Genomic DNA, 17,920 nt, shown 5'->3' on the forward strand with positions numbered 1-17,920 from the left:
CTGCATGTTAACTGTAGTTTGATCATCATACATGTAAACAAGCATGTTGTGTGGAGAGGCTGTGTGCTGTGTGTCAACTGTGTTCTCTCAAATGGACACATTTCTCCTAAGGAAGACAATAAAGTCTAATCTAATCTAATCTAATTTAATCTAATCTAAAATGATCTAAAACCATGAGTCCACGTCATTATTATGCATCACATACATTGGCACTGTCTTGGCTGAATACATTTTTGATGCCCGTCCAATCTGACCTCCAGGGATGGACACCCAATTAATGCCTGTTAAATAAACTAAGCCTCGGAGAATGATTGAATCGGTGTGATGTTATATTTATAGTGCTCATCTGTGATTGGCAGATGATGATGGCTGTTTTAAACGACTACACAATGGATAACAGGAGAAGAGTTAGACGTGAAAGAGGAGGTGGGAGGGGGTTTAAGGGGTGGGGGGTGGGGGGTGGGGGGCGGAGACATCACTGGTCACACTGGATGCTGTTTATTCATTTTAGTTCAACCAGAGAGGAGAGAGGGGGAAGCATCTCCAACTTCTGTGTCTTGGTGACATTATCACTGAATCTTGACCAGGACACAAAAAATATATATTTTTTAAAAAATCCGCAGCAGCTCTTTGAAGGAAGGAGCGTAAGGAGGGCGTCTGAAACAGCTGGACAAGTCAGGGCTGTATCAGTTTAATCTCTCTTTCACCAAGCAGGAGACTTTTCGTTTGAGAGTAAGGGCAGGACAGAAGAGGAGACACGTTTTGCTGAGTGAGGAGAAGAAGAAAAAAAGGGGGGTGCAGAAGTGACCTGGCCGACATGTTTGGGATGATAAAGAATTCCCTTTTCGGGAACACCGAGGAGACCGAGTATAAACTGCTCAGCAGCGAGACCAAGGTAGGCGACGTGCTGACTGACTGACAGACAGCCTGGCGCGAGCGAGACCGAGCCGGTCATCCGCTGTTGATACCGGCAAAGCTGTGGAAAGCACTTATCTCCACAAGTACTTTCCACCCGGCTGTCTGGTCTCTCTCTCTCTCTCTCTCTCTCTCTCTCTCTCTCTCTCTCTCTCTCTCTCTCTCTCTCTCTCTCTCTCTCTCACTCGCTCTCTCTCTCTCTCGCTCTCTCTCGCTCTCTCTCTCTCTCTCTCTCTCTCTCTCTCTCTCTCTCTCTCTCTCTCTCTCTCTCACTCGCTCTCTCTCTCTCTCTCTCTCACTCGCTCTCTCTCTCTCTCTCACTCGCTCTCTCTCTCGTTCTCTCTCTCTCTCTCTCTCTCTCTCTCTCTCTCTCACTCGCTCTCGCTCTCTCTCGCTCTCTCTCTCTCTCTCTCTCTCTCTCTCTCTCTCTCTCTCTCTCTCTCTCTCTCTCTCTCTCTCTCTCTCTCTCTCTCTCTCTCTCTCTCTCTCTCTCTCGCTCTCTTTCTCTCGCTCTCTCCAAAAAAAAACAAACCCAAACACGTCACGTTAGATCCAGTGGTGAACGCACGCGGACGCAGTTTACCCGTCTCCGCTATTTGCGGATTATAGTTTAGGCTGTTTCTTAAGGGCGGACTCAAATCTCCATTAAAACAAAACGCATAGTAGTTTATACATAGGGCTGAAAAGTACCCACCTGACGTGAGTTATAGGGAAAGGTGTATTTCGACGGGAAAATGCTGAAAATATTGCCCATATCGGCAGTCCGGCTGTCACTGATTGAAGATCATAGTTTACTCCCCCCCCCCTTCATTTCCCCCCTCTCCCCCTCCTCCTCCTTTTCTAATGTAGCAGCGCAGCCCTGGTTATATGCCGATCAGTATTGATGCGGCCATCAGCAGAGCACCAACAGCCTTACAATTATACCTCGTGACCTACAGCCTGCTGTGCTGGGGGTATTAGCCAGTCTGACGTCAGAGTTTAGACCATCACTAAAGAAGACTCAAGAAACACACCGTGAATGAACAATATGAGGCCAACCCAAAATATCCTGACACCTACGCCATCATGAAAGGTCGCTTCTCTGTACCACTGTTTTATCCAACACGGTGTGTGTGTGTGTGTGTGTGTGTGTGTGTGTGTGTGTGTGTGTGTTTTCATGGTCAGCTATATCTGTGAGGGTCATTTGGAGTATTTAGCCCATAAGAATGAGAACTTTTTTTTTTTACAAAAGGTGGACAATTTGTCCAGTCTCCGCTTCTTCAAGGGTCTATTTGGGGGGTGAGGGTCCAGGACAGAATTACAGCTGGGTTATGGTTAGGGTTAGGCATGTAGTTCTGATTAAAAGTAAATTAGTGTTAGGGTTAGTTAGAATTAGGATTCAGGGCTAGAGAATGAACGTAGTCAACGTGGGTCCTTACAGGTAAAGAAAAACAAACATAGTATGTATATATGTGGGTATGTATGTATATCTATGTATGTATGTATGTATGTGGGGGGGTGCATTCATGCAAATTCATATGTCTGTGCACATGCATGTGCACAAACGTTCATATGTCAGATGTGGACTATGTGAATACTGGTACGCTGAAAAGAAGAAAAAACTGACATTACTGAAGAGCAAGGTCATGCCCTCCCTCCAACCCCTCTCCTCTCTCCCTGTTTTTCTCGTGTGTGTGTGTGTGTGTGTGTGTGTGTGTGTGTGTGTGTGTGTGTGTGTGTGTGTGTGTGTGTGTGTGTGTGTGTGTGTGTGTGTGTGTGTGTGCATATTGCCCTCACTGCTTACTTATAGTCAATGTACGGTGTATGCCTCGGCAAAATTCCAGCGAACTCGGCGAGCTGAGTTGTTAACTGGAGCAAAAGCTAATTGGCATTTCAGGTTTATTCTTCAAGTATACGGCCATGTATTATCACTGAACATGCACGCTTTGAAACGGGCTTCGTGATTTTATCTCTTGAGGTAGAACTCTGTCTGAAGTGGAGCCAAAACCATACAAACAGGAACATAGAGGACTTGCAGCTTAGCTGACCAGAGAAACATGGAAATCAGGTGACTCAAACTGACAGATTTACCCAAGCACCCACAGAGGGATAGCACTCATGTTGACATTACATACGAACAACCGTGTCTTCTCGAACTGAGGAGCCAGAAATAGTGCTGAAGCCAGTGGTCCATGCGCCACAGCACATTTTCAGTCCAAGAATCGAATCATAGCTGATGTAACTTTATAGTGCATTTCATTGCCGGTCTCAAAGGTGTAAAACAATTAAATAAATATTTGATGGAGTTTTGTTTGAGGGCGTGAAAAGAGGGTCACAATTAATAATTTGTGATTCCTTATTGATCCCCAGAGAGAGATTCTCTTTCCGCTCCCCCACAAGGAGGAGGACACAGAGTCAGGATCAGCTGCAGAGCCGCATGCCCAGAGCTGGTAGGGACTTAATGTCTGGCTCAAGCAACTCTGCAGGAAAGATACTTGCCCTAAAGAGAGGTTTGAATGTGGGTGCTCCAGGTGGAGGATGCCGTCCTTGCTCACTACATCCGGTATATATATGTCCATTCTGCAGCCTCAGAACAATCAAATCCTGAGGTCTGTCTAATGTCTGGGTTTAAGTGGGTCTAAATGGCATGTGTTGAAATCAGAGCATGTCACCTGATCAGCGGTAAACCTGCCCGACTCTGACACCCTACACGCTTAGTTAAACCCGACAGAGAATACAGAGGAACTGTGTCACAAGACGTTTACTTTGCACACGCACACACACACACACACACACACACACACACACACACACACACACACACACACACACACACACACACACACGCATCCCGTATCGCTTCAGCTCCTTGTTAATACTGCAGACCTTATGTGTCCCTCCTCCAGTCCCTGTGATATAGTTCTAGCAAAATCTTTAAATTCCATCCTCCCTGGCTTAGGTCCCAGCCTGCTGTCTATCATCAACTGCTCACTCACACCGGGTCTGTACCTGACGACTTTAAATTGCCTGTGTTCAGCCCCTCCTCAAAAGACCCTCTCTTGATCGGGGCAAGGGTAGAGAATTATAGACCAATTTCCAAACTTTCTTTCTTATCCAAAATCCTTGAAAAAATTGTTGCAGATCAAATCGGTCGCTGCTCCACCCCCTCTGCCGATCCGGAGAGGGCTGCAGACTACCACGTGCCTCCTCCGATACATGTGGAGTCACCAGCTGCTTCTTTTCACCTGACAGTGAGGAGTTTCGCCAGGGAGACGTGGGGTGTGGGAGGATCATGCTATTCCCCCCAGTTCCCTCTCCCCTGCTGAACAGGCGCCCCGGCCTACCAGAGGAGGTGCTAGTGCAGTGACCCTAGCACCTCCTCTGGTCGGCCCACATCCGGCTTCCCACTCACAGACACAGCCAATTGTGTCTGCAGGGATGCCTGACCAAGCCAGAGGTAACATGGGGATCCGAACCGGCGATCCCCATGTTGGTAGGCAATGGAATAGACCGCTACGCTACCCGGATGCTCCCTATTCTCCTAGATTTAACTGCTGCCTTTGATACCATCGGTCATGCCATCTTACTTGATAGGTTGGAGAACTGGGTTGACATTTCTGGTACAGTGTTAAATTGGTTTTGCTCTTATCTGACTAATAGATATTTTAATGTTTGTGTTAACAGTCTTGTATCCTTTTCAGCTCCGCTACTGTGTGGAGTCCCTCAAGGGTCTGTCTTTGGGCCAATCCTCTTGTCTTTATATATGCTTCCTCTGGGTCATTTGTTTAGTCACTTTCAAGACACGTCATACCACTGTTATGCTGATGATACTCAGATCTGTTTCTCTGCCAAACCCAATAACCTGAATCAACTGTCCTCCCTTCATGATTGCTTAGCTGCCACCAAAGACTGGATGTCCCTTAATTTCCTCCATCTAAACCCTGACAAAACTGAAGTTCTCTTAATTGGTCCTGAGAACTTTGCCACTGCAGTTGATCAGTTTATTGGTCCACTTCGTTCAAACATCAAACCTTCCGCTACAAGTCTTGGTATCATATTTGACCAGAAAATGTCTTTCGATCACCATGTTATTAAACTTGTCCAATCCTGTTTTCTTCAGCTGTGAAATATTGCCAAATCAGAAATATTTTCTTTTATGGATATCGAAAAATTAATTCACCCTTTCATTTTCTCCCGTCTAGATTACTGTAACTCCCTCTACTCTGGCCTCAACCAAGCTACTTTAAATCGTCTACAGTTGGTTCAGAATGCAGCTGCTAGACTACTAACTAGAACTAGCCGTAGGTCCCATATTACCCCTATTCTTGCATCCCTCAATTGGCTTCCCGTAAAATTCAGAATAATCTATCAGGTCTTATTGATTACATTTACAGCACTGCATGATCTTGCCCCTAGTTATATTTCTGATCTTCTCATTCCTCATTCCACTTCCCGACCACTCCGATCCTCAAACCTCAGTCTTTTATCCATCCCTCACTCCAACTGCAAAACAAAAGGTGACTGTGCCTTTGCAGTTTTAGCCCCAAGCCTCTGGAATAATCTCCCCCAATCCGTTAGATTCGCTGAATCTTTTCAGGCAAACCTTTTTATACATTCCCACCCCTGACTTCTGTTTTGTTTCATTTTTAGCTTGGTCTGTTACTCCCGATGCCATGTTTTTACATTCATTCAATTTATTTTATGTATTTATTCGTATTTTTGTGTATGGAGTGTTAAGCACTTTGTAACTGCATGTTTTTAAAAGAGCTATATAAATAAAATTGTGTTTGCTTGCTTGCATGCACACACACACATACAAACTGATTTGTTATTACTGATGATTCTGACAGAGAAGGAAGTGACGTGGTAATTTGACTTTTGTATTGATTATGCCCCTTGCACACCCTGTTTACAGAGCCCCTAAGGGGACATGGGCGAACTGGTGCTCACGAGATACTAACTGATAGTTAACAACAACAAAAATTAGCCCATGTCCCCTTAGGGGCTCCGTACCCTGTCCAGGGGCAGAGTAATTTTTTTTTTGGATGGTGGGACGACACCGGAGCACCCAGAGGAAACCCACGCAGACACGGGGTCAACATGCAAACTCCACACAGAAAGGACTTGGGACAGCCTGGGGTTCGAACCCAGGACCTTCTTGCTGTGAGGCAACAGCGCTAACCATCGGGCCACCGTGCTGCTGGCAGAGTAATTTTTACCTATGAAGGCCAGCATCAGACAGCAACCAAAGACGGACGCACATAAACACACTCGTAAATGGGGTGTATTAATTGCTCGTCTTAAGTGAAGTCAGAGTCTGCTGCCTGTGTGTGCCACCTATATGCAATGTTAATGGTGGTCCCCGGGACACACTCCGCTGAGCGCAGCCTCATAATTACTACGCAGGCAGCATAGCCACCTGTCTACCAGCTACAACTTTGTGATAACATGTTATTATCAGGCACATGCTGAGGAGGTTGCAGGAAGACATAGTACCACTGTTCGATTAAAGGACTTTCTGGCAATTTCTCTCAGGCATCTATAGTGGCCCTTTGGTGTCATGATGGTAGATTTTGCCCAAGGACCAGAGGTTGAAAGCTCAGGATTCAGGATTAAACATAAGGCGAATGTATTCCTTAGACCTAAGGAAGGACCATGCACCATTTAAAATTACCCCAGGATGGGCATCCGGGTAGCGTAGGGGTCTGTTCTGTTGCCTACCAACACAGGGCTCTCCGGTTTGAATCCCTGTGTTACCTCCAGCTTGGTCGGGCGTCCCTACAGACACAGCTGGCCATGTCTGCGGGTGGGAAGCCAGATGTGGCTATTTGTCCTGGTCACTGCACTAGCACCTCCTCTGGTCGGCCGGGGCGCCTGGTCAGGGGGAGGAGGAACTGGGGGGGAATAGTGTGATCCTCCCACGCGCTGGGAGAACCCTCACCGTCAGGTGAAAAGAAGCGGCTGGCGACTCCACGTGTATCGGAGGAGGCATGTGGTAGAGTGCAGCCCTCCCCGGACCGGCAGAGGGGGGTGGAGCAGCGACCGGGATGGCTCGGAAGAGTGGGGTAGTTGGCCGGACACAACTGGGGAGAAAATTCCCTTGCCAAAAATGAGTATACTTAAAGTATATTTTAAGTATACTTTAAGTTAAGTCCAAGTATACTTGTAGACTTATAGTTATAGTATACTTGTAGTATACTTGCTAAAATACTAAATTCGGACCACTTGAAGTATACTATGAGTATACTCTGAGTAAGTATACTCATAGTATACTTACTCATAGTATACTTACTTATAGTATACTTACTCAGAGTATACTTACTCAGAGTATAATCATAGTATACTTCAAGTGGTCCGAATTTAGTATTTTAGCAAGTATACTACAAGTATACTATAAATATAAGTCTACAAGTATAGTTGGACTTAACTTAAAGTATACTTAAAAATATACTTTAAGTATACTCATTTTTGGTAAGGGAGGGGGAAATTTAAAAAAAAAGAAAAGAAAAATACCCCAAGATTAAGCTATAAAACGTTTTTTAGGACATTTCGAGGGTTGCCAAATTTTCCATCACAGGAGGGGAAGGAAAAAGGAGCATCTAAGACTCGAACACGCACTGAGAACCCCGCCTTTAGCGCGCTACCAAGCCCGTTCGCCTGACCAACACGTCATATGAACGGATGTTTGCTATGCTGTCAGCAGCGAGCTACCGCTTGCTGATAATTCTGGTAACCAACATGGATGTGAAACCTATAGAAAAGGGCGGCATGATGATTCCTATATGTCCGGCTGCGCGGGCGCACACACGCGCAAGCACGCTCACACACACGCGCTACCACGCATACAGAAATACGCAGTACAGCCATGAACTCTATATGTAACCATTCAGATGACTGATAAAGTCTGACAAAGATTCTGAACCGTGAGGATTTCATGTAAAGCCTGTATTTAGCACTTAAACCAGAGTCAATTAAAACATACAGAAGTATGGCTGAGTGACCACGTGACGCATTAACCCATCTGATTCATATATGTGTGTGTGTGTGTGTGTGTGTGTGTGTGTGTGTGTGTGTGTGTGTGTGTGTGTGTGTGTGTGTGTGTGTGTGTTTACTCTGGTATTATTATGTAAGGACATGCAGCTCTTGCCCATTATTCTCTTCAGGCTGAGTAAACCCCGCAGGGCTCTATGAGGAACGGAGGAGGAAGAAGAAGCAGAATCAAATCAGCATAAATATGTTTAATCTGCATCTTCTTCCACCGCAGAACTATTTGGTCGGCCTCTGTGCTCTCGCACATGCACACACGTGTGCACACACACACACATGAACACACACACACACACACACACACACACACACACACACACACACACACACACACACACACACACACACACACACACACACACACACACACACACACACACACACACTAAATGTTGTGTGTGTAAAACCCACTAGTTGAGGGCTTTCATCCCTCTGAGCAGATTGTCAACATGAATGTGTCAGAGGTGAATCATGTTCGAGCTTGACCTCCCTCCTGGAACCATCCCCAGGAAGAGGACAATTAAATGAATGTGTTTGTGTGTGTGTGTGTGGGGGGGGGGGGAGGGGGTTGATGTCTGAATGCATGTGTGTGACGATACACATAAATAATGGCTATATTTCTGCATCTGTCCCTGCACGTGTGTGGATGGGGGTAGTTCGTGGTGGTGGTTGGCCTCCTGAAGTGCAAAGCCCTCCCTTCTCTCCACGCATCAGCGTGGTCACACCCTTGACCTTGTTTTCTCCCTGGCTCTGAGTCTGAGCTCTCTTTCTCTGTTGGATTTGGTCTCTGATCACAAATGCAGTATTTTTGACACCTCTCTTCAGTCTTTCGCTCGACTGCGGGAGCGCAGAGTACACTCTCGCTCCTTCAATGCCCGCCCCGCAGCTACTGTTTCATCCCGTTTCTCCGATTCTTACACCCCCACCTGACTCCTCCAACGTTAATGATCCGGAAGCCTGGTTCGGTGATCAATGTACTTCTGCGCCAGATACCACAGCTCCCTATGCCACCAGGTCGTTTTCTTGGGCTAACTCCTGGCCCTGGGTTAATGACAACATCCGTCATCTGAAGAGGGAAGTCAGAATAGTGGAGCCCAGCTGGAAGAAATCCAAACTCCGTCTGAAGCTGAACTGCTGCCCATGCTCAACCAAAACATGCGAGGCGAGAGTTGCCGACTTTGCAGGCCTAAGTAGTGACAATAAACACTAATCCGAGGTTCCTGTTTAAAACCGTTGACCCAGTTGGGAACCCTGCCCATACTGCTGGAGCGGCCTCCGCCCTAGTGGACTGTCAAAGTGTTCTGTCTTCCTTTGTCGACAAACTCAATAATATTCAATCTAATTTTAACAATGTTAATATTTCCTCTGATTCATCAGTCTACTGTCCAGGCACAGTCTTATTGACACACAGGCCCGGCGCTAGAGCAAATCAATAGGGCGGGCACTTGATTTTCTTGAGGGGGCACACAAGATCACCCCAGCAACTGCAAAACAGCAACAACAGCACCACTGCATATGCGCCCTGCCGCATTACAGGGCACTTTAATTTTTTCCGTGAATTAAAAGGGCTTCATAATTATATGATGTAATTATCATTATTATTATTTCATGTTTCCTGTTTTACATCCTGTAGAGCCGGGTCCAAACGATGGACCTGAGGCACGATAGGGCAGATGTCACTTGATTGACAGTGCTTGTCGTCATATGTGGGCTGTTCCGAGTAGGGGGCGATCTTCTGGACTGCATGGATGTTGATGTTGCCTGGGATACGGTTGGTGAACTTTTCCATTTCCTTCTTCATCAGTCCCGGAGCTCCGATGACCACTGGTGTTGCTTCGGTCTTCATTCCCCACATCCTGCTGAATTCAATCTCCAGGTCTTTGTACTTGGTCAGCTTCTCTGTGACTTTCCCTGAGGTGTTTTGTTTTTTTTCCGGATGGGATTGCCATGTCGATGAGCATGCACTGCTTTTATTATTATTATTATTATTATTATTATTATTATTATTATTATTATTATTAAAGGTTCCAGCAACCCCCCCCCCTCCCCGGTGAAATTTGCGACATGGAAAACAAAAGGTTTTAGTTGAAAAACGTCACATTTTTGATCGAAAAAACATGGAAAACATCAGCTTTAATTGAGTATTCCAGCCAGGGTCTGTCTGCAGCTGCAGAAGTCCGCTCCTTCTCTGAAATCATTTGAGCTGGAAGCATGTCCAGTTTTACCTTGTCAGGCATATAATCACCAAGGTCATCCAGGGCTACTGATTGCTGTGTGCTCTGTTCAGCTGCGGTTAGCAACAGGCGAGCAGCTGTTGTTGAAGTTGAACTAGAGGAGGCTGATGTTGCTGGTTGTGGCGCCAGTGACTTTATAGTGTTAAGAGAGGTGGAGTTCTCACAGGCTGGTGGCATGCAGAGTGAGGATGCTGATGTTCTGGTTGAGATAGTCTTTTTTTTAAAAACTAATTCCTGATGTCCATTTTGTAAGCCTGATTATGATCTTATCGATGGCAGTGTAGCCTTCTTCCTCTCCTACACTGTGAGCTAATCCCACCCACCAACTTAATGCAAAACTCGAGTCAAGTGATGCAACACTGTGACAGGTCAAAACTGACATACTAAGTTACAGATAGGTATATGTGAGGGTGAGGCCACAGCAGGCAAGGAGTTCAAATGAGCGGGCACAGACTGGTCCGGCCCGCCCCCAATGCCAGCCATGCAGACACTGTATCCCATATGTGCCTGTCCTCTTGTCTTTCGAGGTAATCCCCCCCCCCAAATTCCTTACCCTGGGCCCTAGCCTGCTCTCCATTATTAATATTTTTCTCACCTCTGGCTGTGTTCCTGATGGTTTTAAGATGGCGAGCATCCCACCTATTTAAAAAAAAAACCTGCCCTTGATCCAACCTAGCCAAATAACTACAGACCTATTTCAAAACTACCATTCCTCTCCAAAATTCTTTAAAAAATTTTTGCAAAGCAGCTCCTTGAGGTCATTGAAGGACACAGTATTTTCAATAAATTCCAATCAGACTTTCACCACCAACATAGTACAGAAACATTACTACTAAGAGTGACAAATTAAATCTTTATGTGAGCTGACAATGATGAACATTCTATCCTGATCCGGCTTGATTTAACTGCTGCTTTTGATGCTATTGATCACTCCATCTTAGCTGAACGTTTAAATAAGTGGGTTGGTATATCAGGCTCTGCTCTCAATTGGCTCTCATCCTTTCTGTCTAACAGCAAGTTTCAGGTTGTCATAGACAACTTTGTGTCCTTACCTGCCCCTATACTCTGTGGAGTTCTGCAGGGTTCAATCGTCAGTCTCATCCTTTTCTTACTCTACATGTTACCTCTAGGCAGTCTGGTTAAGCCAGTGCAGTTGCATCTCTCACCACTGCTACGTTGATGACATGCAGCTGTATTTTTCAGTTAAGCCAAATGATATGGGTAATATTGGTACCCTTCATGACTGCCTGGCTGCTATTAAGGAATGGATGTTACTCAATATCTTTCAGCTCAATTCAGACAAAACCAAGGTTCTCCTTATTGGTCCTAATAAGTCTGTCTCAGAAGCGAAACCCTGTATCAGCCCTCTGGCCACCAATGTTAAACCCTCCTCAAGAAATTTGGGTGTAATATTTGACCAAAATCTGAACTTTGACCCACACATAAATAAGTTTGTGCAAACCTGCTTTTTTCAACTCCAGAACATCGCAAACATCAAATCAATGCTATCAACCAGAGCTCTAGAATTACTAATCCATGCCCTAATTTTTTTCATGCCTTGACTACTACAATGCTATTTTCTCTTGTCTCAGCCAAGCAGCCCTGTCCCACCTGCAACTCGTGCAAAACATTGCAGCCAGGCTGCTAAACAATACTGATCGTAGATCCCACATCATACCAATCCTCGCATCCCTTCGTTGGCTTCCCATAGGTATAAAATAGATTAGAGATTAATAATAGATAATACTGCCTATCACATACAAGGCCCTACAAAGTCTTAACCCGTTATACATTTCCGAACTTTTGTATCCTTACTCCACCTCCAGGCCACTCGGATCTTCCGACCAGGGTGACTGTGCTTTTGCCATCAGGGCCTCGTCCCTCTTGATTGAACAGTCTCCCCACCTCTGTTAGATCAGCTGTGTCTGTAAATGGCTTTAAAAAAACTTCTCAAACCCCATCTCTAATGACTTGCCTTCCCTGTAAAGGGGCTGTAATTCACACTTTTCTGTAAATAACTGTATGTTGTTTATTTTTCTATATCTGTACCTTGTGCAGCACTTTGTAACTTTGTTTTAAAATATGCTATATAAATAAACCCTTACTTTCTGCCTCTCCTCCTCAGGATGGGGTGAGCTACGAGGTACGTCGGTATGATGCCGCCAAGTACGCCACTATCCCCTCTGAAGGGCGAACCTTTGACCAGGTCTCGTGGGAGCTGGTGAGGAAGCTGCTCATGTACATTGGAGGAAGCAACGAACATGGTAAGCTGGACACAAAACGAGACAGATTCCATCAGTTTTGCCTTGCGGTGAATCAGTTGTCTGAGACGCATACTGAGCTCTTAAAACAACTAATTACCATCTCTCTCTCTCCCTGGTGTGCGACTGAGAATGTCAGAAACCCCCCCCCCCCAAAAAAACAGAAAAAACACGTCTCTGGGTCACATGCACAAGCAAAATACTGACCAAAGGCATTCCTGATCAGTTTTAAAAGCGCAATTCTTGGTCATATTAGAAAGATTATGACTAAAAGATGTTAGGCCCTATTTCAAGCAGACATGGCAAGCATTTAAGAAAGTTTTAATTGCTCTCTACTGGTCAGGGAGTGCTTTAGGTCTATGTTTAAAAAAAAAACACCTTTTATCCAGACAGTGCACAGTTCCACCAATTTAATGCATAGTGCTCCATTGACCCATATATATCTCCAAAGCCACCTGTTTGTCATCAGAATCTTTTTTCTGTTTCTGTTTTTATGAGATTGCCACATTTTACTCAGCCTGAAAGTTAAATTCATGCCTCATTTGAAATAAGAATCCATCGTTTGGTTCTTTCTTCATGGTTGTATATGAATTATTGATATAGCTTGCTATTCTAGGAAAAAGAGGAACCAAGATATGTCTAATAAACAAGAAAGCATTGATGTATGATGTTCATTGAGTCCAACTGATGTAAGTTTAATTAAGATGGTTTAGGTCGTCTGGGTGGCGTAGCGGTCTGTTCCATTGCATACCAACACGGGGATCGGTGGTTCAAATCCCCGTGTTACCCCCGGCTTGGTCGGGCGTCCCTACAGACATGGCCATGTCTGCAGGTGGGAAGCCAGGTGTGGGTATGTGTCCTGGTCGCTGCACTAGCGCCTCCTCTGGTCAGTCAGGGCGCCTGTTCGGGAGGGGAAGGGGGAACTAGGGGGAATAGCGTGATCCTCCCACGTGCTACGTCCCCCTGGCGAAACTCCTCACTGTCAGGTGAAAAGAAGCAGCTGGCGACTCCACATGTATTGGAGGAGACATGTGGTAGTCTGCAGCCCTCCCAGATCAGCAGAGGGGGTGGAGCAGCAACCAGGACGGTTCAGAATAGTGGGGTAATTGGCCAAGTACAATTGAGGGAGAAAAAAGGTGGGGGGGAATTAAGAGGGTTTAGCTTCACTGGAAACCAATTTTTGGCAATTAGTTTGTGTCCAAACCGCCCACCCAACCTTGCAACCCTTCTCCTAACCAGGGTTCATATCCCATCATCACTGTTGCTGTTCAGTGCGTAGTACACACACACACACACACACACACACACACACACACACACACACACCCATTACCTTCTCTAATGCCCATTTAAACATGCACAAACGCATAACTCTTACCAAGGGTTGTGTTCTCACCCCTACTTTCATGGCTGTCTAGGTTTCTTCCGATGTCTTTCTTTTTCATGTAATCTTGCTTCTGTCTTTGTGAAGCAAACTTAAGATACCACACATGTCAAGTTATTACTGAAACACAACTGTGGGATGCATGGGTTCCCAAACTCCGTTCACCCCAATGTTTTTGAGGGCCTGTTCTACGGTTCCGTCTAGTTACTCTATTTGCGTAGGAATATGTGTTGCAGTTTTCCTGCTCAAGAAGGATATCTTAATAACCTGACCTTTTAGATTTAGTTGGCACCTCTTAGCAGGGTCAACGCCACGTCTTGCATTCATTCAATTTATTGTATGTATTTATTCATATTTTCTGTATTGAGTGTAAAGCACTTTGTAACTGTATGTTTTTAAAAGTGCCATATAAATAAAATGTTGCTTGCTTGCTTGCTTATATGTGGCTTAAACATGCTCAGTGTGCTCTCTCCTCCTTCACTCTCTGTCTCTGTTCCTCCCATTCCAACCCCTGCCATCTCCCAAGGCGAGGCCATGGGAATAGCAGCCCCCATCACCATTACAGTATACCCCCGAGACGACGGGGTGATGTCTCGCCGTTTGGTGGTCGCCATCCGGATCCCCTCCCTCTACCAAAAAAGCCCCCCCGCTCCCACCGACAGTGCCATCAGGATCGAAGACCGGCCTGGCATGACCGTCTATGCACTGTAGGATTTTTTTTCTTTTTTACTTTTGGTTTCAATTGAAGCTGCTGACCCCCCCCCCCCCCCCCCGTAGTGATGTGCTGTACAAACAGCAGCAAAATTCACAGTGGTATCTCTTCTCGCACATGAGAGTGCATTGTGGTCGGGTCCCTTAAGATAACCGCTAATACAGGTTTCAATGCCTAGTCCACACATACGTGGGTATTTTTGAAAATGTAGCTTTTTCTTTGGGTTTTGGCCTTTCGTCCACACACAAACTGCGCTGTGGGTCACTGAAAATTGGCATTTTGGAAAACTCCTTCCAGGGTTCAGTGTTTCAGAACCTGTTTTCAGTGTTCACATGCAGAGAGGGAAAACAGAGTTTTTGACTTGTTGGCTTTTTTTCAGGCTTCTAATTGGTCAACATGACATTAGGTAAGCGTTATATCGCCACCTGTTGGTTTGGCATGCTCTTGACAGCGCATTAATTATGTTGAGTAGCACGTATTTTTGCATTTTCATTTGGACAGGTTTTTTTTTTAAAAAAAAATATTGCTTGATATTTTTTCTTTTTAACAACAAAGGAGGAGGGGGGCGTCCGGGTAGCGTAGCGGTCTATTCTGTTGCCTAACAACATTGGGATCGCCGGTTCGAAACCCTGTTTTACCTGCGGCTTGGTCGGGCGTCCCTATAGACACTGCGGCGCCACTGCGATTCTAAAAATAGAACAGGCTTGAGCGCGCATTGAATCATGGGATTGATTTGCGGACAAACTGCTCTTCGTTCGTTTCATAGTGTGCGAAAGTGGTCTTGCAGAAGATTTGTGTTTACGATGGCTGGTAACCTTGTCATTGAGGGAGCAAAACAATCTAGAAAAGGTGCCACAAAGCATTGCTTCTGGGGAACTTGTAGATCGGATTCACGATATAAAGAAAGGCTGCCTGAAGGAAGAGAATTTTTGAGATTCCCAAAGCCAGGACCCGTGAAAGATGGCCTAACAGAGTGGGGAAAGAAACGCGAACAGATGACAGAAAAAGCAAAGAGGTGGCTTCATGCATGTGGAAGGAAAGACTTCTGTCGTCTTTCGGACATTAAGAAGGACACTTACATATACATTTCTTCGGGGGAAGGGTTCTACGGAAGACCATCCTGACCCTCCTGGAGCCTTCGTATTAGCCTTGCTTGCCTTGACATGATACCAATTTCCCCCAACCACTTTTGGGTCCACCTTCTTTCCGCTTGCTTGACAGCCCTCCACCCTTGCAATTAGCTCAGCCCTTTGGCCGGTCTTCTTGCCTTCGTGGTATTCTAGCCAGCGCCTCAGCTCAGTCAGGTTACAGTCCTTTGGTGGCTTCGTAAGCTTACCCCCCGGAACGTCCTCTTCTTCCAGTGTTGTTCCTGCGAGAACACCGGTCGCATTCATCATTCAAATCTCAGCCCTTACCTTCCGCGCCTTTCGTTTGCAGCCAGCTCTGTAAATTCTCGTTTTATCGCAGCTCTGATCACTCTTTAGCGAGTTAAATACGCTTGTCAGAAAACGTCCAAATAAACCCGAAATAAACCACTCACGGGATTAAAACAACCAAAATTCCTCCAGTTCGCTCATTTCTTGTGTTGGAACGTATGAAAGCAAGGCGTGCTGCGCGTGCTTGTTTGAATTGTTCGTCCGCTTTTCGATCCCAAGCTGCATTGCGCCAGAAGCTGGATGGGGTATGTGTCCTGCTCGCTGCACTAGAACCTCCTCTGGTCGGTTGGGGCGCCTGGTCGGAGGGAGGGGGAACTGTTGGGGAATAGCATGATCCTCCCACGCGCTACGCACCCCTGGCGAAACTCCTCACTTGTCAGGTGAAAAGAAGCGGCTGGCGACTCCACGTGTATCGGAGGACGTATGTGGTAGTCTGCAGCCCTCCCGGATCGGAAGAGGGGGTGGAGCAGAGATCGGGACGGCTCGGAAGAGTAGGGTAATTGGCCGGATACAATTGGGGAAAATTGGGGGGGGGGGCGAAAGAGAAAAATCCCCGTTTTCAAAGATACTCGTGTACGTGTGAATGAGGCACAAGTCTAGACGTTGGCATTTATGTGGCGCAGTGGTTAGCGCGGTCGCCTCACAGTAAGAAGGTCCTGGATTCGAGCCCCCGGGGTAGTCCAACCTTGTTGGGTCGTCCCGGGTCGTCCTCTGTGTGGAGTTTGCATGTTCTCCCCGTGTCTGCGTGGGTTTCCTCCGGGGGCTCCGGTTTCCTCCCACAGTCCAAAGACATGTAGGTCAGGTGAATTGGCTGTACTAAATTGTCCCTAGGTATGAATGTGTGTGTGTCGGCCCTGTGATTGCCTGGCGGCCTGTCCAGGGTGTCTCACCGCCTAATGACTGCTGGAATAGGCTCTGGCATGGATGGATGGATATTTGCTCCCAATTTTTAACCCCTGGAGTAGACTGGCCAGACATCTTGTAAGCCCCGAGCACCTTCTCTCGCTCTTAGCATGAGCTTTTGGTTCCTGTTGAAGGAGAGGCAGGTTTAAATCCAATAAGCTACACGTTAGGGCCAAAAAAAGCACCCTGTTTCTTAAGATGTGTAAGGCCACAGCAGAGGAGCTGGTCATAAGATAGGCTTCACTGGATGGCAGAACCTTCTGCGGTGTGCTTTATGAGTTCCTCTCACACCAAAGTAAACGACAAAATCGGAGATTTAATACCAGTGGTTTGGGGTTGTGACCGAAAATACTATAGTGACTCAGGTTATTCTTCTTTTTTTGTGTGCCAAGTCTGACTTTGTAGTATGTCCTCTTCTCTCTCTTCACAGGCAATTTGGAGGGTATGCAGGGGAGAGCGAGTACCGAGCAGAGGCCCTACGCCTGACGCGGACCCTGGGGGAAACTGCCCCTTTTCAGCGCAAACAGTATTTCTGTTGCAGCTACGACTCACCAATCAAACCTTACGGACGTCGCAATGAAGTGTGGTTTCTACAGGAGGAGCCATAGGTCACGCTTAGCCAAATCTGTCCGAAAATCTCATGCTGAATTCCTCATTGAGCCTGAATTAACCCTATTGTCAGTGCGTTAGATCTAAAAAAAAATACTGGACTGTTAGAAGCAATATGGCAGTTGCTAGACTTTTAAACCTAGATGGCCTGATAGGAGATCACCCACGTTGCCTTTACTTATCTGATATCATGTGAGACATAGAAACCTTTTAGGGAGTGTTAGGCTGTTACACGATGGGTCAATCTGGAATTCAACTAGTGCTGCACGATTTGGTGGAAAAAAAAGTCATATTACGATTATTGTTGTAAACTACTAATAAGACACGTTAGCCCCTAGCTAACGGGTTTGACCCCTTAGCCGAGCAGTTAGTGATGTCGCCTTGTGGGGCAGTACACCTCGTATCGAATCCCGCACCGGGCAAGAAAATAACCGGTTACA

At 46.1% G+C, this 17,920-nt stretch overlaps 1 protein-coding gene across 1 annotated transcript; it reads left to right on the forward strand.

Annotated features, from left to right (window-relative positions):
* The first annotated feature begins 817 nt into the window (after positions 1-817).
* On the forward strand, positions 818-17,479 carry LOC130120112 (heme-binding protein 1-like). The gene is made up of 4 exons (XM_056288738.1): positions 818-895; positions 12,301-12,439; positions 14,347-14,527; positions 17,302-17,479. The coding sequence occupies exons 1-4, from the start codon at positions 818-820 to the stop codon at positions 17,477-17,479; spliced, it is 576 nt and encodes a 191-aa protein (XP_056144713.1).
* The last annotated feature ends 441 nt before the right edge of the window (positions 17,480-17,920 follow it).

This window comes from Lampris incognitus, chromosome 10, assembly GCF_029633865.1.
Source record: "Lampris incognitus isolate fLamInc1 chromosome 10, fLamInc1.hap2, whole genome shotgun sequence".
In the NCBI taxonomy this organism is placed as follows: domain Eukaryota; kingdom Metazoa; phylum Chordata; class Actinopteri; order Lampriformes; family Lampridae; genus Lampris; species Lampris incognitus.